Source organism: Genypterus blacodes, unplaced genomic scaffold (genome assembly GCF_046128005.1).
Source record: "Genypterus blacodes isolate CSIRO-AG114 ecotype Tasmania unplaced genomic scaffold, CSIRO-AGI_Gbla_v1 ptg000108l_1, whole genome shotgun sequence".
Lineage (NCBI taxonomy): Eukaryota > Metazoa > Chordata > Actinopteri > Ophidiiformes > Ophidiidae > Genypterus > Genypterus blacodes.
In genome coordinates, this window is record NW_027466912.1 from 8,932 (window position 1) to 36,486 (window position 27,555).

The 27,555-nt window shown below is 43.3% G+C and overlaps 1 protein-coding gene across 5 annotated transcripts; it reads right to left on the reverse strand.

Annotated features, from left to right (window-relative positions):
• Window positions 1–560: 560 nt before the first annotated feature.
• On the reverse strand, window positions 561–27,275 carry LOC143008952 (regulating synaptic membrane exocytosis protein 3-like). Of its 5 annotated transcripts, XM_076160930.1 has the most exons (26): window positions 26,573–27,275; window positions 23,582–23,622; window positions 23,081–23,194; window positions 22,826–22,925; window positions 22,600–22,723; window positions 20,611–20,657; window positions 20,289–20,410; window positions 20,062–20,192; window positions 18,964–19,135; window positions 17,981–18,134; window positions 17,650–17,706; window positions 15,738–15,903; window positions 15,041–15,145; window positions 14,575–14,634; window positions 10,975–11,058; window positions 9,701–9,757; window positions 9,303–9,368; window positions 7,200–7,294; window positions 6,865–6,983; window positions 5,724–5,884; window positions 5,327–5,541; window positions 3,110–3,272; window positions 2,904–3,016; window positions 2,633–2,734; window positions 2,186–2,325; window positions 561–2,051 (listed from the first exon to the last, which is right to left on the reverse strand). In XM_076160930.1, the coding sequence occupies exons 1-26, from the start codon at window positions 27,204–27,206 to the stop codon at window positions 1,833–1,835; spliced, it is 3,561 nt and encodes a 1,186-aa protein (XP_076017045.1). In that variant the 5' UTR covers window positions 27,207–27,275; the 3' UTR covers window positions 561–1,832. The 5 variants fall into 5 exon arrangements, with proteins under 5 accessions (XP_076017045.1, XP_076017048.1, XP_076017046.1 ...); XM_076160933.1 differs by lacking the exon at window positions 17,650–17,706 and having other exon boundaries at window positions 15,738–15,900; XM_076160931.1 differs by lacking the exon at window positions 17,650–17,706.
• Between the last annotated feature and the right edge of the window lie 280 nt (window positions 27,276–27,555).

Genomic DNA, 27,555 nt, shown 5'->3' on the forward strand with positions numbered 1-27,555 from the left:
CATTTTTTCCTACAACTTGGATAAGAAAACGAAAGGCCTACTAGTGCCCCCTTGTGGCTCAGGGCCGCTCAGCGGCTCAAGCACGAATAGGACGCAAATCCCTTTCAACAAGACCAGGAATGTTTGTGTGTTGGCGATGCTTTGTTTGTTCATAACTTACGTTCAAGTTGCTCATCCCGATTGGTATGTACAGGTGTGCGTGTGTGCGCATTGGTGACGGGTGTATAGTCAGATACTCTCTTTTTATATTCATATATCTATATCTTTATAATTTCTGTCAAACTCAGAATGATACTTCATATACATTTAGCTGTTATACACACATTCTCTATCTCTGTCTCTAGCCCCTGCAGTCTGAAGCTACAGTTTAGACACCTACATCCTCACACTAGGGGCTCGAGGAAGCTCAGTACTACAGAACAGCACTGTTGCTCAAAGGGTTCAAATATAAAAACAAAACAGAGAATCTCTTTCCCAGAGACTTCCTATTGAATATTTAAACCCAGAGTGGTAGGCAAGGCCTGGGTGGACTTGATCCCCTCCCCACCCCCCCACCCCACCAAAGTTGGTCCACTCCTGTTTGGGGGCTGGGATGGCTTGGCTTTTCTCAGTTTGTATTCATATTCAGTACGAGCAAACTGTACAAATACATGCAACATACAAGCTGGCCTAAAAGTATGTCGAACTAACACACATAGTCGTCTTTTTTTCAGTTTTTGTTTTTTTGAGAATTGTTCGTTAATTTGTCTTGTCTTTGTTTTACAAAAAAAGAAGAAAACAGAAGGAAACAAAAAACGAAACAGAAACGTGCATGCAGCTTGGGTTGGGGGGGGGGGGGCGTCCCCGAGTCATGCCGCTCCCTCCAGCAGGGGGAGTCAGAAAGGGTGAGGCTGGGGCGGGGCGAGGGGGCTGATTGGGCGAGTGTGACCTGACCTTTATCGTAGGCCTTTGGCGCAATGTCGCTCAAAAATCAAACATACGCATACACAGAGGGAGCCATTCTGAAATCCAGAGACAGAAAAAAAAGATTGCAAAAGAAAAATACAAAGCAAATCATTAATTTTCTTTCTTCTGTTAAGACTTTTTTTTTTGTTAGAATCAAGCTGTTCTTGTGCTTGCTTTCATGTCTCACAACAAGGCTAAGAATGTGCACGTGCATGTGCAGGCTCCCTTCCCATGAGAAGTTACTAAACCATGCCAAACCACTGCCCCTCATGCCTAGCTACGACCACACCGTTACCACGGTAACAGCGGCAGAGACATCACAGCCAAACCTCAATGTGATGGTACATCAGTTTGCAGTTTACTAACAGCAACGTATCGTTAACACCGCTCATCCCTGTGGCCTAGCAGTAAGCTCTGCTTTGATTGGCTGGAGGGCTACAGGGTGGGGAAGTCCAATTTGAAAAGGGGTGGGGCTGCATAAGGAAGGACAGAAAGAGAAAGAAATAAAGACAGAAAGAAGGAAAGAAACAGAGAGACAGAAAGAAACAAAGAAACAACAAAGTGAACAATGTTGGATCAGGACAGAAGAAGAGGAAGCAAGGAAAGCAAAGCCTTGAAAACAAAGATGATAAAGAGGAGGAGGAGGGACGGTATGAGAAGTGATTGTCAGACTCCAGCTAAGCTTTGATTGGCTAGTTCTGTCTCTCCTTCCTCTTTTTTTTTCTCTCATTCCCTGTCTTTCCGTTTGGCTTTTCATTGGTTGACTGAGGGCTTCTCATCGCTGTCCGTTGGCGTCTCCATGCCCTCTGCTCAGTTGTGGTCCAATAGCTGTGATCCATTAGTTTGTCATTAAGGGCTATCGGGGCTTTGCAGTCGCCTTCCGGTCACTAGGATCGAACGCCCAATGGCGGTCCTGAGCTGTCCAGTGACGTCTGAGACGCCAGTCGCGTGAGCGGAGCTAATGTAGGGTCCACCAATGAGGACGGTGGAAAAAGTTTGTACCAGCCAATCACCGTGCTTGAGAGGTCCAGCTCCTCCAATAGGATCTGTGCTACACCCATGAAACATTTGTGGTCCAATCGTCCATAGTCACCCCAAACTATGACCTGAGGAAGAGGAAGGAGAGGTACATGTGAGTGAAAACACTGTAGAGTTCTGGATGAAACGTGGGTCCCTCTCCTCACACAAATAAACAATATTGTTGACGTTAATTCATTCAGTCACCCGGTCACCGCATTACCTGGAGCACCTTGCCCTGGGGACTCTCGTCAAAGAGCAGGTGCTGCTGGTAGAGCGGCTCCAGGGTCTTTCGTGCAATCTTGGTTTTCTTTTTGGCTTTGCAGCTCCCGTTGTCAAGCAGGTACACCTTGACATAAGGAGCTGGGACGGGAGGAGAGGGGATCGGTGGGGAGAGAGAGAGAGAGAGAGAGAGAGGAAAATGGCAGGGAGGAAGGAGGTCAAATGGGAAATGAGGAAGAAGAAGGTGAGAGGAGGGACGAGAGTCAGAATAAGGTTAATGGTAAGTACATTTAGCTAAACCAATGAGGCATGCTGGGAAATGAAGGGAGCTCACTTCTCTCCTCCAGCATGTTCACCTAGGTTCAAATACAGTACAGTACAGATTGTGTGTGTGTGTGTGTGTGTGTGTGTGTGTGTGTGTGTGTGTGTGTGTGTGTTTGTGTGTTACCTGGGAGGGATTTGGAGCCTGTTTTGGGAATAAGGCCTCTTGCCCTGATCACCTCCACTTCCAGCTGGCCTTTCTTATCCATCATACCAATCTGCACGTCTCCTGTACAACACCAGAGACACAAACACACACACGAGGGTCATGTATGTACACGTAAAAAAAACAAAACATTTATAGCTTACTGAAACTAATATTCCGTTTGTTTAGTCAAACTGGATTTCTCTTTAGGCAAACAGCAGAGTGTTTTGTCCAGGCAGAGGTTGACACTCACCCATGGCAGGGGTCGCCAGTGTTTGCCGGCCCACCAGCTGGGCGGGGCCTAATCCATCCAGGAAGTCGCTGAACTGACTGTCGGCACCCAACCGCATCCCTGAGAAGATGAGACTGACACACACAGACACAAAATTCAGCATTCTGATCATGGACATGTTTCATAGACTTAAGGCTTTTCAGAGTCACATGTCAGCGTCTACATACTTCCCCTCAGAGCTGTAGCTGTTCATGCTGCCGTCAGTCGACTCTCTGCTGGCCTGTCGGTTCATGGTCGACCCCCCACGCGGGTACTCCACCGCCATACCCGTCTCCACGCTCCTCTGGATGCTGCTGCCGCCCTTACCCGACTTCTTCCCCGTTGTCGCCTCTGTAGCAAACACAAAAAAAAAAGAAATTCAGTGTGGGATTCTAACCGAGGCTGTTTTCAAATCTAAGGCCCCCCAAAAATTGAACTTTTTACTTGTAACTTCCTACATGAAGCAAATGAATATCCCATTTTGTACATGCAAGGAATTCATTGCAATGCAATCAAATCCATGCACATGCTCAGCGTGCTCAGGGAAAAATCATTTTGTGGATACATTTTGAGAGCAGCGATGGTCACAGCGGGGTTCAGCTCCAATTGGATTAGTTGCTCAAAGAAATCAAAGAAACCCTTTAATTGCACCTCCCAACCTTAAAGAAGGAGTTCAGCTCCCTTTAAAAGCCTGCTGTTTTATCACAAATGATCACACACCGTTCTGGTTAATGAGATACCGCCATCAGATTTGAAAGAGTTAAAGTTAACAGGGCTGAAAATCACATTTGTGAGGATGTTACAAACTGGACAAAGCAAATAAGTTTAGTACCCTTTTCATAGCAATAAAAGACTTTAACAGAGTTACTCGGAGAAACGACTCGTTCATTGATTTTCACGACGTTTGTTTAGGAAAAGCCAACAACCTCTCCCTACCCCTGCTGCGCACGGCGAGGACGCTGTCTGTAAATTTCATCAAGTGAGGTTGTTAAGAACCTTTTAAACCTTTAAATTGAAATGAAAGAACGGCGTTATAAAATAAGCAAACCATTCGGCCCCGTTCTACCAGCGTGCACCCCCACAGACAAACAATCACCATTCAATTTCAGCCACGTCCCCAAATTCTTTAGGGAAGGAAATTAACACCTCTTGACACGACTAGACAACAAAAGCCATCGTGGATATAGGCTGAGCGTAATACTGTAGGCTGCACAGAGGAAGGGATCCTCTCAAAGAAGATGGTGACAGAAGAGGGTGCAGAAAGGATGCGTGCAGGAGTTCAGGAAGAGCTTAGCAACACTGTGGGCTAAACCTAGATGACCGTATAGTTACGCAGACCTTGTTTTTCCTGATTTTGATCCATTTTGTCTGCATTTGTGCCTATAAAACTTGACTGAAAGTGGACTGCGCTGCTTTATTAGCTACTTAAAGCACTCCAACATCTCTAGTATTCATTATTATTAAATATAAGTGCCATCAGATCATTTAAACTGCTGCTACCTGATCTATTCACCCCTGTAAATGTATTTTATGTATTTAGAATATTGAGCTCTATTTATCTCTCTCGCTATAACGTCTTATTAGCACCACATTAAGTTAAGCGTTTAACTCTTCTTCTAGCCTACACCTGCCCTATAAACTGTCTATCTAACTACTGCTTTACCTTTCCGTCTCTCCACCTTCTTACCCGCCGCCTCTGAAATAACACACAACAACAAACAACAAATAAACAACAACAACACTGAGTAGTAAATGTACTGACAGGTATGAATGTCTTTGGAACTGTGCCTGTTTATCTGTTGTATGTGTGTGTGTGTGTGTGTGTGTGTGTGTGTGTGTGTGTGTGTGTGTGTGTGTGTGTGTGTGTGTGTGTGTGTGTGTGTGTGGGTGTGTCCCGAGCAATCACACCAAAATTATTATCAGACTCGACAACAATAGCGGAAAAATCAGCGCGGCTCTTAAAGTGGCCACAGATGCGTTCGAGTGCATTAACAACATGTAAAACGCGCCGCCACCTCCTCGCTCCACGTCGAACGCTGACAGATCCAAACAGGCCGCACGCTCTAATCAGAAAGAATCCTTGTTAAAATGGCATCATCAGTGCTTGCGTGTGGGATTTAAAGACAAGATAAGAAGTGTCATATCTTGGTGTAATTGGCGTAAACAAACGAGACGATGCTGCAGAGGACTGGCAGCCCGTGACAGAAGCTGCTGGTAATATCACAGTAGGATGTGTGCATCTGCCAATCTTCTTAAGGTGGAACTGTTAGCTTTAAGTACTGTTTTAATAATATCGTGGTATAAGCCTTGACAGCGGGTTGACTGTGTGTTGGCTATGCGAGGAGGGAAAAGGGCCTTTTGTGTAAATGTTGTGTGTTTATCTGGTCAGCTGGGCGCTCTCTGACCTGTCTGGCTGAGCTGCGAGGTGCTCCGGCTGCGTCTGGAAGGCAGGATGGCGACCACCCGCTGGCTGAGGCTGGAGCGCCGCTTCTTGATCCCGCTTCCGAGGCTCCCGAGCGCCGTGTCCGATTGGCTGCCGTCGGCGTGATCCATGCCGTAGATCTCGCCGCTCACGCTGGTGCTCTTCATGATATGGCGGCCCGTCGCACGCATGGCCCGGCTGATCAGGGGAGATTTTGAAAGTTAGAGAGATGATGTCACCCAAAACCTTTTTCATATCTATACCCACTGTGTGTGTATGTGTGTGTGTGTGTGTGTGTGTGTGTGTGTGTGTGTGTGTGTGTGTGTGTGTGTGTGTGTGTGTGTGTGTTTATGTGTGTGTGTGTGTGTGTGTGTGTCTACCTGAAGCGACCACGGGGTCTCTCTGACTGGATGGACATGTAGCTGGTGCTACTGATGCGAGAGGCACTGCTGGTTCGAGAGATGGCTGACACGTCGCTGACATCGCTGTCTGAGGACTTATGGGAAACGTTCTCACTGTTCCTCCTCTGGTCCTTGTAGAGCTGCAGGAGACACACAAGCATGCAGAGAGAAGTGATGCATTAGAATCTGAGGCTCATGTTTACAGCCGATCCTTCAAAGTCTGTGTGACATTTAATTGTTCATACTAATGAAAGAGGAAAAGTATTATCATGCCCGGATAGATTCATTACTCATGTTTAGGCTATTTTCATTTATTTACACTCTTGATTAAAAGGTTCCGTGACTAACCTTGTCTTGTCACCTCTTATGTTTTGTTGTCGTTACATGTTTGAACCTATACAACAGCATTACCAAACAAGTATTAGACATTTTTCGTTGGGTTTGCCAGCTGATGATCTACTGTATAGAGTCAGATTTAAATCATTCTCCCTGCAGTCAGATGGGGGACAGTGTAATGCATCATAAAGACAGACACTGCCGATATATTTTCAACCCAAAAAAAAAAAAAGTTCTGCTAACGGCATGTACACGTGCGTGAAAGTCAGGATACTGCCATAAAACTGTCAGTTTTCTGTAACTTAGGGACAACTTGGGATCAAGACAAACTGCCTGCATGGATTATACATTTCTGCATCCAAGGTGTTAGGTGCATTCTTGAGTGAGTGCCCACTTGGAACCAATTCATTTTATTGAGTAGTCTTCACCATAACTCTCCCATAATTTATTGCATCCATTGTAATTCATTGTGATGCACTTCAGCGCCATTATGGATAATGCTATCTGGCTCGGAGCTCTATGATCCGACCCCTTACTGTCATCTCCCCTTCTCCTCTCCTCACAAGTTGTGCTCTAAAGTTGACTCCTTGATGCATTTAGGGGGGTTCGGAGCATAGTGTGTGTGTGTGTGTGTGTGTGTGTATGTGTGTATGTGTGTGTGTGTGTGTGTGTGTGTGTGTGTGTGTGTGTGTGTGTGTGTGTGTGTGTCTGTGTGTGTGTGTGTGTGTGTGTGTGTGTGTGTGTGTGTGTGTGTGTGTGTGTGTGAGGGGTGATTGAGGCGCACCTCCCGTTTGTTCTTCAGGGCTCTATCCAGGTCCGGTTGGCTGGACGTGGTAGCAGCTGATACCCGGTGGGAATGAACCCTCATCTGCAGCTGACGAACACGCTCCTCTGCTACCAGGGCTAAACACAAAGACACGCACGGTACACAACAGTGAATACAATCTCAAAATAGTGAAGCCGCATAGGACATGATTAAAACTGATTATGCCTGATTCAGTAGGTTCAATTTACTCAATTTCAGACTATTAATATGGATCCATATGCAATACAGACTCACACGTACAGTATACACACTCATACACACACACACACACACACACAAACACACACACGTACCTTGTTCTACAGTACTGCTCTTGGAGGGAACCTGTGGGAGTTGTCTCACTCTGCGGGCTGAGGAGGAAAGAGTCGCACCACCTTGGATGTGGCCCCTAACACACAATGACATGACGAGAACCCAGAGGAACACAGGGGAGAGAGACAGAGAGTTGGGATATCAAAGGGAATAAACAAAGATGAGAAGAATGGGAAGAAGAGAGAGCAAAAAGAGAATTTAAATCAATGAGGGGACTTCCTTAAATTGCCCCAAAGTCACATCAACTCAAGCGCATCTATGAAGCTGAGTCAGACTTTGTAAGCAGCGTATCAGCTGATAACCAATGGAAATCAGTGCATGAAGGAGCTGCTGCTGCATCTACAACACACACATATTTGCACGTCCTGTGGCATCAAAGCAAATTAAAAGCTTTAGAGCTCTTAAGAGATGTTTGTATGATGCCCGTGCGTCTCTGTGATGTGTTCAGTGTCACAGTGCAGGAAGAAGAGGAGCTGCTACACTGGAATGTGCTATGAAATCAGATCAAAACTCATCAACTTCAGCGGGATGAGATGTGGTTTTATTGATCGCTGTCACGCCTGCAGTACCGGCCACTCCACAGAGTTCAGATTCCAGCGATAGAACACAATTAATGCCTTCAATTCCACATTTCATTCATTCTTATATTGCTTAAAAACAGCCACTCCACCTGAAGCAAATAAATAAGCAGGCACCCGTACAAATGTATTACTAAACCAAACCCTTTAAACACATTCATCAATTTGAACCTGACAGCAACAGAAATGCTTCAGCAAGCAAGTCAATATTTCCATTTTATTGGTGGTCATCTGTGCCATTAATTAGATAAAGTTATTAAATGTGATGTGAATTTTAAAAGCAGTGGTCCACAGATGTTGGATGTCTTGGTCAGTGACAAATTACCCCATTAGAAACACAGAAACACAGACAACAATGCGCAAGAAGACATTTAAAGATTGAACCAATAAATAAGAAAGATACTTTCACACAATTACACAACATTTAAACTCTGGGTGTTCACACTACACCGTAAATACACATAAAAACACAAGGTAGCAGCAGCAGCTAAGTTAAAGCAGGTGGCAAAGACACACACACACACACCCACACACACCCACACACACAAATACACAAACTGGTTCCCCTCCACCACAGGATCTACAGCGAGGTGAGATCTGCCCCCTGTGTCGCTGTATGCGGTGCAGCTCGACTACGTGGGGCCACGCAGTGAAAGTGTAGCAGCAGACGGTTACAACAGAAGAATTTGACACCTCAAGACACAACTAGACACACACCTACCTACGTACACACACACACACACACACACACACACACACACAAGTAAAAAGGAAGAACAGACTGAGAGAGTAAAGAGAGGCCTTGTGAGCGTAAAGTGCAAGTAAAAGGATTGACACCATGAGTGATTTTGGGGGCCGGGGGCTGATCGATGGGTAGACCCCTTACCAAGAGGGGGCTTCTTTCTTCTGGAGTCCCTTAAGATGGAGGTGGGCTTAATTCTTGCAAACGCACGGACATGCACAATCACGTGAAGGCCACACGAACCCAAAGACACAGAGCGAAAGCAGCATGCAGAAATGAGAGAACAAAGGAGGTCGGACAAAATGGACAAAAGCGTACAGATTAGGAACAAATGTGAGTGAAGCTACAGCAGCACTATGTCACTTTCTGACCTGAAAATATGATCTCTATATCTACTTTGATACATAAGAGTAACTGGTAAGGCAGACTGGACCAGCGTCTGTTCAGATGAGGCTTGTTTTCCTGATACTACTTTCAAAATGTCAAGATGGAGAAAACAACACAAAAAGACTTTTTGGAGACTCTCAAGTTTCACTGGAGGAAAGCCAGGGGCCGTGAACGAGCTCAGAATCAGATTTGAACGTTTCTTTTGTGCACAACTGAGAATTTACTGCAAAAAAAAAAAAGGGTCAGGCGATCACCCAAAGCAAACACTTCCAAAACATTTCTTTTTTTCTCGCAGCAGATCATTGAAAGACTTTCCTGGATGTGAGGCCTTTAAAGTGCACTGTGGGTCTGACATGTACCGAGCATACATGCCTTACCTGCCACTGTCAGAGGGCCTCCTGCCAAGAGGCTGACACTCGGGCGTCTCCAGGGTCCGAGGCTGCCTGGAGGATGGCGGGTGAGGAGGAGGAGGGAACGACACGGAGCAGAAAAGGAAAAGAAAGAAAAAAAAGAAGATGGAGGGATGGATGAGACAATGGAGGAGAGTAGGATGGAGGATAAATCATTTAGATTGAGAAGAGTCTGTGTCTGGGGGTTGTCATTGGCCTTATAAGTTTATGAGCTGGAAAACAGGAAATGGGGAAGCATGCGGTGATGGATGGTGTGATGGCGATATGAATAAGGGGTGTCACACACCCGTGCTTCAGCTTGACCTGTGTGTGTGTGTCTGTGTGTGTGTGTGTGTGTGTGTGCGTGTGTGTGCCTATGTGTGTACCTCTTCTTTGCACCGAGGTGAATTAAAGTGTCTTGAGTAGGAAGTAGCATCCATATTCTTCAGTCATGGACATGAGGATGACAAGGATGATACACGCGCACACACACCCACCCACACACAGACACACACACACACGCTCACGATATGAATTATGGACAGTCTGAATTCTAAGTCATTGCTGAGCACAAAAGCCTTGAAAGAGATACAGTAGACTTCTCAAAGACTGGGAGGAGGAAAGCGGGAGCGGACAGAAGACACACAACGCAAATTCCCAGCAGAAAGAATGTGAGCGCTGCAGGGACGGCAGGGAAGCAAACTCAGCGTGGTGAGATTTCACACCAGAATCAGAAGAACCACAACTTCAAAAATAGCAGAAACTAGAGGCTGGATAGTGTGAAGGAAAAGGCACGAAAGCAAACCAGAACAAAACTACGGCTAGGAGAACCACAAACCTGGTGCACAGACAAAGTGCTGTAATTCTTGGCAACAAATGATGAAAGCGCCGTCAACAAACTAAACGTGACCCTTACACAATGTGAGTGACAGTATGATGAAACAAATGATGACCCGTGAAAGTAAAAGCCCCCCCGGCACACGCTGGCTTTTACTTTGACGAGTTCTATTAAGACGTCGTTCATCATTCACTCTCACTGTGTCCAGCTCATTGATCTACACACACACACACACGCACATACACACACCCACACACGACTACCAGGAGTTCAGAGTTACCACCAGGGAGCTAAACTTCAAAAAGGGGTCAAGAAGAGTTTGTGATTTCATCTTGTATTTACAGGAATAGGATGTGAAATGATGCTTATTGCAACAGATATCCTGTCTTGAATTTGCCGGATAAAGTTCCTTGATGATCGTTTTCGTAGGATACAAGATAAAATCACTCACCGCACAAGTGGCTTTGAGAAAGAATAGATAGAAAGAATTAGATTTAGGTTGCTAATGACTAGTCACAAACTCTCAGGACTCGGCAAAAGGATTAGTATTAGCTGCAAAGGTGGAAGGTAGAGCTTGACAGAACCAGAACCAGATGGCACCTGACTGAAGCCACGAGTGTTTCAATCAGGTTAGGCTGAATTTGGATTCAGATAGGGAAATATGGAAAAGAAGTCTTTGGGATTTGTGACCTTTTGATGGAATTTAGGGATTCGGCTTATAAAACGACTTGAAACACTTAGGGTTCGGTCAGGAAGGGTTCAGAGTTGTAGGCCTCAGTCAAGCTCTAAAGAGGGAGGGGCTTAGGGTCCACGTAAGGGTACCTGTCGTCTTCAGGGGAAGCGTGTTGGATAAGAATCCTGGGACTGGCGGTACGTCTCCGCGGCAGGGAATGGGACAAAGATTTTCTACGTGTACATAGGAAAATAAATCACTTCATTGAAATAAAGAGGTGGATCAACTCATTTGCATCAATTGAATGTAGCCATTGTACAGATACAGCATGTCCCCTAACACAACGCCCACATACCAGCACACTGCAAACTCATCCAGCAGAGAGAACATTCAGGTAAAATCTATTTTCTCAAACTTGATTTGGTTGCGTGCAAAAAATGCTGACACTGCAGCAATTTGTTTGAAAGATTTGACATCAATTTAACCTTGAACCAGAGGTCAACCCTCAATGTGTGTGTGTGTGAGCAAAGTGACCAAAATGACCCAATCTGAAAGCTGTTACATTTATTATTGCGCAACTTTACTTTTTAGGGCTGTAAGTCACATAAAAATCTGATTTCTTTTGTAAAATCGTAATTGAGGCCATGCAAATTGAGATTCAACACTGCAAATAAATTTTAAAGACATTTGGACTGAAAATGGTGCAAATCCATCTGTTTACACCACAAATTTTATTTCTCACCATTGTGCGCTCAATTAACCAAACCTGAAAAAAGAAAAAGATGCCAGACGCGAGTTGTGGTTGCACCGTGCCGCAGCATTCAGACTGTTGGGCTGTAGTAAAACAATACGAGTCAAATTGCCGTATAATAAGAGCTCAGTGTGGTTAAATACAGCACTTACTTCCTGAGTGTGTAATGTTTAAATATTTAAATGATTTACAAAAAAATAAACTTAGCTTTTACCTAAATTGGTTGTTTTTGTTGAATAATAGCTTTTAATGAACCACACAGTGTTGGTCTGATTCTCAGAAAACACAGTTGCAGTACACAGTGAACTGAAGACACATAATTTAATGTTTCATAAAACGCTTCAGCACCCTCAGAATATGTCCATTTATAGATTCCAAGGTCTATAAATGACTGAAGTCCTGCCTTATTGAATTTAAGTTGGATCATTGAGACTAACTTGATCCTGCTGAAGTCAGATCATGCCAAACCACCGGTTTCATGATCCCGTCTCATTTTATAGACCTCAAGTGATGCTGGCGAGGCTTTGGCTGGCAGTAAAGCTCAGAAATGAGACCAAAAAGTGGATTATATGAGCCTGAGTTGAAGAAAGAAGGACAGTGTTTTATATTTCAGATCCAATCATGAGGGAGCCAATGATGAGGTATACAACCAGAGGTGAACCAATTTCACAGCAAGGAGCATGAAGAATTCCACACTCGGCTCAGTAAATGAAGCTGTCTCCATGTGAACACGTCAGTGATATGCACTTTGACACAATATCACACTAATCGAGTTTTAGCTTATTTAATAATCTGTATTTTCCAGTTACAGTGTTCCGTAGCTCTCAACCTACTTAGAAGTCTGTTTATCTGTTGAACTCTTCTGATAAAGATTTAGAATCACGCTTCCTAATGGCCCGAGCTACTTATCTATATTGTCTTTGATACATAATTGCAACTTCATGCAGGGAGGATTGTGACAAAGCAGGGGAGCTTCTGGGTGAAGACTACATGAGGAAGAGCGGTGCACATTAAGAGTCAGGTGGGGTATAAAGAGGAAGGAAAAGAGCCTAAGTTAGTGTAGGACGGAGCCACAGAGGAACAGGGAGGATATGGGACTACGGGGGGCTACAGGAGGGGTGGTGGGGGTCCAGAGGCTTTGTACCTTTCAAACTCTGGTGTGGGGACATGATTGTCTCGAGTCAGACAGTTGGCACTAGCGCTCCTAACCCTGTCCAGACAAGGCTGAAGATCACTAGAGGCACCACAGCACAACATGACATCCAATGGAGGAAGAGAGAGGAGAGGACGGAAACAAACAGAAAGAGAGAGGAAAGAATGGGACAAACAAAGAAATAGATTTTAAAAGAAAGTCATGTTAGCGATTCCTGAAAATCACACGCTCGTCTGGGAGCTCAAACATGACTTGCTGGCTGGCCTAAGGATGGGACTAAGTCATCGTGGGGATGGATTACGCTACAGAAAAGTGCTTTCTTGGTTGTCATGGCAACTGTTGGTACGGCTTTTCCCCGCCTCGGTTGACATGTTTAACCACGGTTTGTGTCTCTGCGTCTTACCTAACCGTAACCTCGTCTGTGAACCTGAGAACACGCTGCGTGATAGTGCGGGGCGAAGCCGCCACATTGCTCGACCTTATCTTTGGACATGCAGGCAGAGTGGAACTAGTCACAGGACGGAAATTTGAGGAAGAAGAAGAAAAAAAAGAGCATGCAATCAGGAGAATAACTAAATAAAGCAAACGGAACTGAGATGGAAATGTGTTTGTAGCCCAAATTTGTTGAATTACTGAGTTCTAGTATCAAAACAAACCACCTGCTCCTCCACGTGTTTGACAAAATGATACAATGAACCAAGCTGATACGCCCAATATGTATGATTGTGGACTTACCTGTAGTTGTATTTGTTAACACCGCTGAATAACAGCGGCATCTTAGGTGGGAGTGAGATACTGTGCTTAGTAGATCTCCTGTTTCTTGCATGCATGTAAGAAACAGAAGCAGGAAAGTGGGACGGGTGAGTGAAATAAGACAAACAAAGAAATAAATAAATATGCGTGCGAGTGTGTGAAACAGCAGATAGAAAAGTTTTCATAGAGCCCGAGTGACAAACTTACCCAGTGATTTTTGTGTTTGTATCCTGTAAGCTTGATATTGTTCGTTCATGTTCATTTTCTTTTTACCAAGTTTCTCAACTGAAGCTCTGAACTTGAAAAGAAATCACTGGCTGAGCTTGTGTGGGGCATGAAGTGATTGGCAAAGAGCACTGGAATGTTTGACGCATCTGTGCGCAAACAAAGAGCTTTTGATTGAAGTACGCATGTCTCTATACAGATGTGTTCTCACTGACTCATTACTTCTGAAATCTCAGTATCTCTAATGCACATCAGTGTGTGGGAATTGAGACAGAGACGAGGAAGAAAAGTTATTATAAAAGTGATTCCCCCCAGAGTGCCGCTTTTAGGATGATTTCATGACTTTTCCAAGTCTTTTGTGCTATTTAGTGTTGCTCTCGCCCTGGTGAGCCTCGCTGTAGAACACTGCCAAGAATGGTCATATACTGCACTCTTGTGGATGTAAAGCGGAACTACAAGTGTGCAGTTTGACTGTTAGAAGTGACAAAAAACAGCCTGCTCTTTCCAAACCATTGTATTGTAGTTGAGTTAAAGTGATCAAATGATCCCCTCTGACCACCTATAAAGGGAGTTTTTGTAGATTAGATCTTTAATGAGATCTACACCAGGACTATGGTCGGTTATATTGGATCATGTATAACATACAAGATAAGAAAATGCCCATTGTGACTAAAAGTCAAGCATTTGTAATACAAACTTTGCAACATTGTAAATCACATACATGCCGCAGAACCCATTTTAGGAACTCAAAACATTTATCAGTTGGTCAGTTGTGTTGTTACCGTAATAAGACAAAGCTGCATCTGAAACCAAAGCCAGACCCAGAAGCAAAGTGAAAGAACAACATGTTGTGACTGGCCAGTTTACCTGGTGTGGAGGCACTCAGCACTTTTGCCCCTCATTGACTGGTGGATCATGATCACCTCACTGTGGTTACCATGGGAATGGATGACACATGAGGAAATTAACAATGATTAAAAACCAGAAGAGCAGAAGGGACAAGAGGGAGAACAAGGGGAGAGACGCTGTCGCCCTCATGTACACACACACACACACTCAGACACACACACATTCATGAACATACAATAGCACACAAATGCCACCAACACTAAGCAAAGCCATTTTTGTAAACACACCACTCTAAAGCCACTTTATCAGAAACTATTTCTGGACACACAATACTGTATACACACAACTCCAAAGCCGGCAATGCACACTAATGCATGGTGCACACACAAACACACAGGTAAAGGCGAACTTTAGACACACCCAGGAGACCACAACTCTGAGGACATTTAGTCTCTCTCTCTCTCTCTCTCTCTGACACACACACCTGTCATCCAGATACTCCTCCTCCTGGTGGTGACCTCTGGCAGCATCATAGTAACGGGTCGGAGATCGAGAACGACGATTTTGAGGAATCTCGTCATCCAAACTCCTGACAGCGGAGGGAAAGAAAGAAAGAAAGATGGTTTGTGTCTGGTTAGTGCTCGGGCAGCATTGCTTCAGACTTTTGGCCCGACTCATTTGGCTTGGTCAGTAAAAGCCACGCTGGCAGCCCTGTGCATGCTGCATCACAATCAGACAGACATTTTCATCAGTAGATGGACTCGGCCTGCTGACTTCCAACAAACTCTTCCTTCTTTCTCACTCGTCACGTTCCTTCAAGGGTTACGCCGATACATCAGCGTTCCTGACACACCGGACAGTGCCGCCCCATCTCCAGTAGTTAGCTGCCTCAGGGAAATTTTACTTATTTGTATAATTATGTTGCAGGTTGCAGTCAGGGCTGCGGTAAAAGTGATGCACATACATTGTGTGTAACCTTGAGGAGAAGGAGATGATATTTGGGTTTATTTATGTTTGAAACAGATGGATATTATTTGTGCACATACAGTAATACATATGCTGCTGAAGTAGAGGGTCAATCTAAAACAAATCATCAACCTCAATTTCTGCAGCTATGGCCACATTCAACCCCTCTCCGCTCTCACAACCCCATCCTCCCCACCCTATCCTCCCTCCCTCACCTCTGGGCAGGAACGTTGGGTGGTCGTGACCGCATGCGCCCCTGCTCCTCGCGATGCGGGGAGACTGAGCGTGAGCGTATGTGATGGGTGGGCGTCCTCTGCTGCTCCGGTACCTCCAGGGTGGACGTAGGCTCTCGCTGTCTCTCCCTGCCGCGCCCATCCGCTGCTAGGTGAGGAAACAGGCATTCACACGCACACATATAATACACACACATAATGGATAATAAAACCCGTCTGGTAATAAACAAAACCCAACTAGATCAAGGCAGAGGAAGTAAGAACGCTAAGAAAGCAAAACTACAGACTGAAACACAGATTGGGATTTTGGGAGCCAGTTGATGGAATCTTTCCTCCCAGAATAGATTGTGAATAATGTCTGATCCCTTAATAGTAAGAAGTATTTAATGTACATGTTTTCAATGTATAGTTCTATTTGAACAACATTCCCAAAGTAAAGCATTAAGTGTGTAAAGTTGTGATGCAGTTTATGCTTTTTATTTGGCATTCAAAGTATGTGTCACCAGCAGATTGTTGGTTCCACAGCTCCACAATAGCCTCACACTGTGTTTATTAACACCAACACTTCCCAAACTGAGAACACAGACCATTTAGTGATAAATGTGGCTTTTGCTGAAAACCCAGCAATCTTAAAGGAAATCAAACGTATAAGGAAATTAAACGTTATTACCTGAATAGCTGATCTAACCTGATTTCTTTCTGAAACTGTTTCACAAATGTATATGTATATTTCACAGCTGACGTCTCTAATCACCTGTCACCTTTACTGCTTATGTGCGTTACAGAGAATAGAATTTCGAATTTGCTGTTTGAACTGAGTATACATATACATTTTGTATACACAACGCTGCAAATCATATACAAGTTCATTCTAAGACAAGTTGAGAGTGTCGGCATGGAGCCTGGTGTCGCTCAAGTAATGTAAACACACAACAGGACGTTTGAGGATTATCCTAACAGTAGGTACAGCTTGAAGTGTGAGCTGCTTTATATTTAGAACTTGCAAGTGCTGTTGGGTTTGCGTCAGATGAAATGATTTGCGAGCAAGCAGGGACTGTGTATGAAAATAGAAACTATAAATAGAGCAACTAATCAGCCTTGAAAGAATCTGTGTAGGGCTTTGTTTTTACCCCAAGGTCACAGGCTTCATTACCATCACTTCACAGCTGACACTGCACAGGACCACTGGTTAGTGATGCCAAGGCTTTCTTTTCATTAAGAAAAGAAATTAAAGCAAATTCTACCATCTATGTGGTTTCTTATTTTTGCCCAGATACTCAATCATTGATAAAATGATTGGGAGCTGATCCTGGAGAAGTTGCTGATGCATGACGCTGTGGATTCTAACCATTATTAAAGTGTTGCTCCTATTTACAGCAGATGGAATATTTGACTTAAAAGGATGGAAAAGCATTAAAAAAACAAACAAAAATAATCTAAATGCAATGAATAATAACACTATCCTTTCAGCAAAATGCCTTACTGGGGCATTAGTATACTTAATGATAAGCTAACAACAGCCAATGCCTATACCAGCATGACTATACACACACACACAGACGATTACAGCAGACGGTGGTACACTGACACAAACATACTGTATTACTGATACTGAAAATTTCACCAAAAGTTAAATTATATAAACAAAAAGTGTCCTGATCACCAAACACCAACATGTTTCCAAATTATTGATTCAATGGTGGTGGACTGGAAGTAGTGTGTGCTGTTATTTACCTCCATTACTAATTGTACATGCAAAAGAAGGTACAGTAACAAACACAACAAAAGTCCTAGCAAATGTCCCACTCCCTCCCAAGAACCCACAAAGACCACAAGTATGAAAATACAAACTGGGCAGGAGGCCATGTAATACCAGGAAATAGCCCCCACCCACCTTTAGAAACTACTGCTGCACCCTCATCAAATTCAGACTCTGTTATACGCTGAGAACCTACAGTACACAATCATGGACACATGTACACACACGTGTAGAGACACCACACACATACACACAGACACAGGTACACACATTAGGGAAACAGACATTTATATTGACATACATGTATATGTGGCAAACATAAACGGCAAACAACACAAATCCTTGAATATTTTAGATGTCTGCACACACGAAAACACACATAGACACACACACACAGGTTAAGATAGAGGTAACACATAACTATACACAGATAAGTGCATCCACACACATATACACTCAGACTTACGTTGCAACTTCTTGGCAGGGGTTTCCGTGTGTGTGTGTCTGCGGGGAAGGTATGGGGAAGGTCGGGGTAACGGAATGGATGAGACATCATGTGTTTGGAGTGGATACCAGTGAGGTTTGTCATCCAGTAAGGCCGTCTCCAGTTCAATCAGGATCTGTTAAGATGAAGTAACAAAAAAATGCTCTGAAAAGTGACCGGAACGTGAAACACTAAATGCCAAGTGGGGAACCTGACAGCTCCCTTGTCAAAATAAATGGATGCTTGTGGTTTGAGATAATAAGATCACAAACAAGCCGCATCTCCAGCACATTATGAGGGAACTGCACTTTCAAATGAGAGCGACACGCATTATTTCTCCTGTGAAATGTTGTTTTACTAGGAAAAAGGGCAGCGGGAGGGAAATTTTTTGTAGCAGGTGAAACTCCATCAACACTAAAATCCATATGGTCTTAACCTAAACATTTTATATAGTCAGAATAATAGTTCTTTATCTAGGCTAGGCTGAGAGAATTCTCTTCATAATAAAACTGACTTGGATAGGCCATTGTGTGTGTAAGAATGTTGATATGAGATAATGACACTTAGCACAAGTCCTAATCAGAAGAAAACAGCTTTGCCCCGGGATAATATTGCACTCAAATTGTTATCTTGATATATAGGCATAAAAATGACATATAAGGACTAATTCTTATCTCCAGATAACAGGATAATTAAGATGTGATCTTAATATCCCAGGCTAAAAACATTATCAGCAAACACTGTTGTGCTCGTCTTTCTATATTACTAATCTGAATATATTTGTTGTAAAATGTTGCAGATTAATGGAATGAAATGTTTTGGCACAAAGGCTATAGTGTAATCCAGAGGGATTTGCTGTAATTGTGAATATTGTATCATAACTCTGTGTGTGTGTGTGTGTGTGTGTGTGTGTGTGTGTGTGTGTGTGTGTGTGTGTGTGTGTGTGTGCGCGCGCGTGTGTTTACCTCCCCCAAAAACATGCTGTCCTCCTCCGGTGACCTGGGCTGGTCCCACACCGTCAGCTCCAGCATGTGGTTGCGGAAATCCCTCCTATGGACGTGAGTGTAGACAAATGTCTGGTTCCACTTCGGCTCGCTTGTTTTCTTCACCGTCTTTGTCCTACGTTTGCTTTTGTCACTGCATGTTAAGCACACGCACGCACACACGCACACACAGACACGCACACACACAGACACACAGACACACACACACACACACAAATATTCACAGCCATGTGCAAACATTTTCTATAAAGGTTTAATCCTACAAATGATGAGGAATGAAGTTTCTTGGTCAGATGAAACAGTACTCGACGTTCTACTTCATCAAAAACACCAAAACTTCATGCAACATGACATGGCTTGTTTTTGTTAGATAACATTTAGAAAGTAACAGTTTAGTATCTGCTTTACATAGTTGAACCAACGGAAAAGTTCCTAAACATGCAGTTCCTGTAATAACCACTAGATGCTCAAACACCCAAGGGGAAGCCCATCAACTTTTATCTTGACCTACAAAGTGAGTCAATGTTTTCCACTTAGACTTAAGGGCTCTCAGTAACTACTTTTTTTTTATCTTGATAATGCTCTTAAGAAATTACTGTTTTATTAGGAACGTATTACAGCTTAGGGAAATGTAAATCATTCTGCCTTGATTGAGTGTTTCAGCTTGTCCCACCTCAGCACCACACAGGCTCCCTCCCTTCCATGTGACCTAATATGGATTTTCTGTCTCCAAATGCGACGGCAGTGAAACCAAACTCCTAGCTTTTAAAATGTTCCTCCTGAAACCTACGGGTGACATCAGAGTTGAATCTAACTTAAGAAACAAGCCTGTAATGTAAGACTCCAAATCGCCATTATATGCACTGCAGATGCAATTAATGTCTATTCTTGTTAATATGGCCAAATGTTTAACCCGTCTACTTATCAGTATCATTTGTTATTGTCTGAATCTGAGCCGGATGCATTCCTTTGTCTGTCTTCAGAGGACAAATCAAACATTTTGCCATGTAGAAGTATTTATATTTATCACTATGACTCACTGTGAAGGCGTTGGCGTACCTGCGGTCGGGGAGGAAATACATTTTGACGTAGGGGCTCCTGGGCCGTCCGTCTGGCCGAAGAGAAAGCTCTACAGCCTGCATCACGTTGACTATCAGCTGGTGACCCACTTTGTCGTACCACAGCTTCACCTGGATGGGAAACACACCGACACACAGGTCTGATATCTCACCTTCATCACAGCGGCCCATCAGTGTGCACACAGACGGACACAGACACACACTCACACTCACTGAGAGTTGTCCAGGCATTTGCTGCGGAGCGTCTCGGAGCATCCCAGGACTGGAGGGAGATAGCACATTTAAGGAAGGTCTCTCCATCTTCTGGGACTCAAATGAACTGGAACCTGCTGTAAAGACAGAAACACATTCCAGTTGATGTGTTGACACTTCATGGTTTTACTGGTATACAATTGCAGTGTCAAATTTGTTGTTTTTTCTCCTTCAGTTTGTCAAAGAACTTGATGATGGCTTAAAATAATTGCATATGATGCATTGAAACACACAGATATTAAAATATACAGATAAATATCACACAGACGACACCTACTAGATTCTAATGGAGGGTGGGACGTGTCTGGGATTCTTGGGATATCACTGGAAAAAGACAGCAGAGACACGTCAGTCACACTTAAACTGGTACGTTTATACTGTGACTGGACAAAGTAAAGTTAGTTGTATTCCTATTTCACAGGCATGGGCATGCATATTGATGTCACAGTTATTCTACATGTAGATAGTCGTACTTTAATCAGAAGTTATTTTGACATTCAAGTATTCAGGTCAAAATATCAAGTGGTTAAAGTTCATGGAGAAGCAAAGTGAAGTTATGAGAAGAGCCGAGCTCTTGCAGACAAATTCAGGTCCTTGTTGGAGCCCGACTGTTCAATCATGTATTATTACACAAACTGAAATAATACAGCAGTAGCTTTCCACACATGATCCAATTCTGTCTATCTTACCCACACATGCCTTCCACCACTCCAAAAAAGGATCCCATGGGAAACACCAGAATTCATTGCTCCATCTGTTCTGTGCTGTTAAGCATTCTTGCATGCCCCCTTTTGGTCATTTGAGCTATTACAGTAACACTGCATACCAAGAAGACTGTATGGAGCATAACACTTATCAGTGTAATATTACAAATTCCATGATAAATACACATATATCTATATTAAAAAGAATAAAATCATATATAAAAACAATCCAAATGGAGAACAAAATAGAGAGATTAGAGTCACATGGGGAAGTAGTGAGGGTGTCTGGTTTTGTATTCCTCATCATTCTCATCATTCCTTAGCTTTTGCACTCAAAATCATAATAAACACAAGAAAAAAATTTTCATTGGAAATATAAAAATATAAAATTTCAATTGTGTAGTTACCATGGGAAAATGGGAAACTTAAATTCGAGAAACAAACTCAAATAACACTCCTTATAGTATGTAAAGCTTATCTTTTGGAAAATATTAAACCGATAAGTATGGACCACAGACTGCTTTGGAGTCTCATTTCAAAATGAATAAAATAGCAAATCAATTTTAATGAAACATTTCATCTTCCTAACCTATAAGCCAAAGTGTTATGAGTTCAGAAAATACATTTTTGCACACAGACTGACTTGTCCACATACAGATTAACATCTTGCAAAAGCATCAACAATGGACATTCCCCAAGAGCCATTTTGCATCCCTTCATGTAAGCATTCAGATATTGGCACATATTTGTGTGAAAGTCAATATTTTCTGCTGCATTTGGCATCCAAAATGTTTGGGATCAGGTTCAGCTCACTCAGGGTCACAAAATGGTGCAAACACAAGCTTCAGATGGAGCTGGGGTGTGTGGATTGTTTCTTCATGAAGAATGGGAGGATTGAAGTTTCCTAAAGAAATGGGCTGTTTACTTACTGATATTTTCTATAAACCCTTCGCGTAGTGTTTGGGGAGAAATTAATACATTAAACTTTTTTTTCTCCATTAAAGAAGAGATGAGGTTAGGTCATTATGCAAGCTATAATAGCTTTAAGAAAATGATATGGGCGGTATCAGAGTGGGCTTATCTTCCTCATTACAACACACTTTGTGAGAAATACTGAAATATGCAACCCACTTTGAAAAAAGAGTAAAAACCCCAGGATTATATGACAGCATTTTGTGAATATTCACTGCCATTTGGTTATTATTGCAATATCTGTGTTGTACCTTAAGTTTCTTTTAGTTACGGTTTAAGTTATGCAACAAAAGCTGGCTGGTAAAACTTAGGGAACGACTGAATTTATGGCAACTTGTGCAGCCGGCCATGGCTGTTTTTAATATTGAGGAAACAGTTGGACAGCTATGGTCAGAAAACAAATAGCTGTCAGCGTGGCCTATCTTAGGGGAGGTCAGCCAGCTGTCTTGGTTGAATAAGAGTCCAGTTCAATGCAAGACAAACCGAACACACGCTGCTGAGAGGTTGCATTCTTTCAATACAGTTTAACTATTAAAATGCAACACTGATCAGTTGTAGAAGTCTCCTGAGTGTTTTTATTCCTTACTTACCCAATAGGCCTGGATACCACCAGCTCCACTTGAGGCTCGGCTTGAGACTCCAGGATGATGTTGTAAACTTCTTTCATTGTCGCTCCTGGCAACAACTTCCCATTCCACTGCAAAACCTCATCCCCTGAAATGTAACGTATTTACATTTTGTCAACTGCCACATGTTGAAACTTTGCAAGCTTGATTAACTATTCTAGAGTCTATTTAAGGAGGTCACATGGCTTACCTGCTCTAAGATGCCCCACAATGTCGGCCAGGCTGCCTTTCTTGACTTTAGTGATGAAGGCACCTAATCTCCCTGACTCTGTTACTCGGCCTCCCACCACCTGAGACAGAGAGCGAGAGAGACAGTGAGAGAGAGAGACGTCATATCAGTCATGTACACCAATAATTACAGTCAATTCTATTTTTATTGCATGATACATGGGAAAACATCTGTATGTGCCTTGTGTTTGGATGTATTCTCCCACCCCACTCTGACCTTTAACCCCAGCAGTGCTCCAGCCTCTTTAGGCATGGCGGCGCTCCTCTTACTGAGTGTAATTCGTCCAATCAGATGATCTCCTTCTTTGGATGGCTGCCAGGTTACAGGATGCTGTAATAGGAGACGAGAGTCACTCTAACTGAAGGCGGCGTACTGTAAGCAGAAGCGCGTATCGTCTCTCAGAAGACAAACGTGCAAATACACACACAAAGCACAGGAATGCGACAATTCAGCTTCTCCAATAGAAATATTGATGATGCATAAACAATACAAGCAAAGTGTTTTGGGTTGCAAAATCTCACATAACACTCAAGTCTTTCTTCTTTTCCACCTGCCAGAATCCCAATAATCAATTTTTGACGGCTACTTTATTATCCAAATTGAGTGTTACTGGTCTTCCTCACAGTTTTCCCAGTGTAAAGGTATCAGTGTAGGTACTTGATGTCTACGATTCAGAGCCACAATGCATTTCAACAAGCCCAAAACTAAGTAACTTACATGCCATACAGTGGGATCATGTGGGTAGCATTCCCAGTCTCCTGCAAGAGGAAAAACAGCAGCTGAGATACTGTGCAAGTAGCACAAATGATGACCTCCTTAATATCCCATCCTCGCATACATACACGTACACACCCACACGTACACACCCACACGTACAATTCAGCTGACACTGTATACAAAGCACATACCAGCCTGAGTCCTCCTGTACACAGCTCCGCCAAATTTGGGGGCTCTTCAGAAGGTATTTGTTTACAGCATAGAGGGTTACGTTTATTGAATATTTAGGCCTGGGCTCAAATTAGAAATGAATCACTGCAGCAGCAACGGCCTCAAAATCTGTCCACCAAGGCAGGGAATGCAGATAAACTACAGCTAAAGGCTTTTAAAATATCATAAATCCATATCAAATCATTCACAGACATCAGATTAGTTGCATTGTCCTGACGTAGTCTTGAATAAGAGAAGGTGAATAAACTATTACATACTGTATACCATAAGCCGTTGCATGTGTGTGGGACCTGAAAGACACTGTTATGACACATAGTAAAACAGAGCCAAGCATTCCTTGCAGCAGGGAGGCTGTGAGGTTAATGAGCTGCGACAACTTATAGTGACATTATGTAACATTAAAGGAAACACACTGACAGCCAAGATCTCAGTTTCATAAGGTGGTTCTGAGTTGTGTGTTTCAATACATATAAGGATACAAATTTGCCATTGAGGAAAAAAGTGATCAAAGCATTAGTAGGGTTGTCGTGGATGGTTGGAAAGGTTTTGAAACAAACGAAAATGTGTGTATGTATCTTTATCCCTGTGTGCTTGAAAATATAATTGCACTGAATCACATGACCACTTGCATGGCTGCATATGCCTGCACTGTCAAATCTCAACATCGAAATTCTTCTTCAGCTTTGCTTTATAACTGTGGCTCATAAGTCTAAATGCAAAGTGTCAAACAAATGGTAAAATAAGAATAAATGATTAAAGAAATTTGGAATTAATATATTTGCTGCTGCACTCGTGAGCATTTTGTGGCCTTTTTCTAAACTCCATCATAAGGGTTTGGGAAGTGAAAGCACTGGAAAAAGTGACTGTGTTTTATTTTCCATTGTTATCACAGGATATAATCCGCATACACCCTCATCAAACGAGTGTTAATAAGTGTGTGCTTGTGTCTGTGTGTGAGGACGCTGTCACAGATCATATCTGGATCTTGGTGAGTGACTGCATATTTAAGTGTGCGTGTGTGTTCCTGCACTGATCTACAATGATTTACATGCCTGGATGTTTCTCGGTTGCCAGCAAACACATCTAGAAGCTGACCCAGTCTGTGTCCCAAACTAAAAAAGGAAGCAGAGCAGTGTCTCACTGCCACGTCTGTGTGTTTAAATCCTGTCCTGACAGAACACATCCTAAACCTCTACTTGATGGATGTCACCTCATCTGGTTTGGGTCCAGGCTGGTGCTGCATGAAGGCTCATCCTCTTAGAACACACCACACACACACACAAAGCTTATGGTGACCCTTTTTACCATAAAGTGTAATGTCTTGTCAGTGTATGAAATTTGAAGGGTTTATTCTTCAAACATCTCAGCATGATTATATACTTAGCCATATTTTAATGATTAAGAAGTCAATCTGAGTGCTTGTGAATATCAATAAAATAACATTTGAGGATATTTTGACCAAATACCTCAATACAAACATAATAGTATTTTAAAGAGGGCTATCAAAGAAAGCGTCCAAACAAGTACACACACTTGCACAAAAAGTACAAAATGTAAGTGACCTAGTTGAGACAAAGATATTCCGAAAATCAGGACATTTTGCAAAATTGCTGGCGTATCACATAAACTAGGCCTAGTTACGTCCCTTTTATATACTTATACTTACTTATAGTTCAGCAGTATTTCTTCAGTGCTGTGGGTTGCACAGCAGAGAGCCTGATTGACTTCCATTTGGTTTGTTGTGAAGTGACATAATCCAGCTTGGCCATGACAAGTTTGGAGAATAATAGGCAATAATGTGTTCTCAGGCTCGGGACATAACAGGCTACAAAATCTCAACAATGGGGTCAAACAGGGGGTCTGATACACACACATACATTGCAAGAACTGTATGCATAAAGTGCTGCCGCAGCTATGAAGCCTGCTGTTATGCAGATTCTTCATAAAGTTATATAAGAGTAACAAATAAAGAAAATTTAAAAAAAATCTTACTTTTGGCTCAAACCATCCAATCATTGCCACCTTACCTGATTTGATCCCTGAATATTGGCGGCTCAAGTGGACAGAAGTCTCCAGATTCACAGAGTCTGAATGCAGATGGCAGACTGAGCTCCAACAGCTCTCCTCCCTTCTTACATACACCTCCCAAGTGACAGTGTTTAAACACACACACACACTCACACCCACACACTGGAGAGGCAGGTTCCTCACACCTTAAAACTACAAGTAAAAATACTTTTAGGGGAGAACTTGGTGAAATCCCCATAACAAACTGATTGGAATCCATTAATCAAGTGCTTTCTGACTCTGCAGCGCCTCCCACAGATTGGCCAGTAAAGGACATCAAACGAATGCATGAATTTCTGGTTAAGGATGTTTGAAAGAGTCTGAGAGGTGAATTCAATGGTCGTGAAATGATTCCTCATCTTTGTGCCTTAATTAGGCTGATTTGCAAATCAGAGTAGAGAGATATTGTGCTCCTGAGAGCCGTGAGGATATTATTTAATGACATTTTATAAACTAAGTGATTACTTGGAAAAAGAAATCAGGCTAAGATAATCCAGTAATGCAAATAATCATTAGGGTTTCTAGAATCCTACAATGATGAAAACACATCAACAGTCCCAAAGACAAATTATTAGACCCATGTCAGGTGGACATCAGGTTTCACTGTGAACCCCTAAAGTCCCTCAAAATCAAACAAAAATCAACAATGATCCTTATAAATTCAGATTGCTGATGACTGAGTCTGTTTCTCACCTCTCTCACTGACGCTCTCAATCTCAGCATCCTCACAGCTGCTGTACTCGGGCGTGGTCGCTCCCTCCTCCTCTGAGCTGCTCACGCTGGTTTGCCTCTTTCCTCCGGCCCCCCGCTTTGACTTGTAGGGTCTCGGTGGGGGCGGGCGCAACGACTCCGATTGGTCAGAGCTCAGCGAATCGTTGCGCAGCATGCTCTCCGCCTTTTCCCGTTTGGTCCGTCTCACTGCAGGTCCCTGCCCGGGGACTGAGCCCAGGTCAGATCCAAGAGGCTCTCTGAGTTCAGGGGGAGGAGCTTGTTGCCCAGGTGGGTTGAGCTCGTGCGGTCCACCGACCCCACCCGCCGTCCTCTGTCCAGGCCGAACTCCCTGGCCTAAAACACCCTCCCTGACCTCCCCTGCCGCACCCACACCTCGGCCCTGCACGGGAACAGGGTGGCCCCGACCTCCAGGAGGGACCGGCCCTGCTTGGTGAGAAGGGGCGCCGCTATGGTCCATGTGATGGTAACCACCCTCTTCTGTCTTTCTCATCCCGCCATCTCCTCCTCCCACAGGATCGTGCTCCAGAGAACGTCCCTTGGTCAGCCGCCGACCTTCCCTGCGCTCTCTGGACTCCCCCCGGAGGTCCCGATCCATAGAGACCTGAGTCTGGAGTCTGCCCTGGCCCGGTCGGCGATCTCCCCGACCAACTCCTCCCTTTCCATTCCTTCTGTGGAACATTTGATGGGGAGAGAAGTGGAACAATGAGGATGACAACCCACTACTTATCATCCTATGTCAGCACACACATACAACATAACTGGGAGAGATGTAGTGGTTAAGATCTCAAAAGTTGGAGGACTGACAAATACAGGTATATGTGTAAAATTCCAAACTATGACTTTAAATAAATGTTACTGACGCTACAGTGTTGGACATTTAACCTTTGCCCTCTCATGTAAACTAAATATTTATGCAAGATTTACTTAACGCATAACAGTGGTAT

What these genes read in the sequence shown, in the direction of transcription:
- LOC143008952 (XM_076160930.1), bottom strand. Translation starts at nt 27,206, where the DNA reads ATGGATCGGGACCTCCGGGGGGAGTCCAGAGAGCGCAGGGAAGGTCGG. An exon ending in ACAGCATGTTTTTGGGGGAG is followed by an intron (nt 18,135 to 18,963) that starts GTAAACACACGC and finishes TCATCTTAACAG; the next exon opens with ATCCTGATTGAACTGGAGAC. An exon ending in GAGGAGTATCTGGATGACAG is followed by an intron (nt 14,635 to 15,040) that starts GTGTGTGTGTCA and finishes TGGTAACCACAG; the next exon opens with TGAGGTGATCATGATCCACC.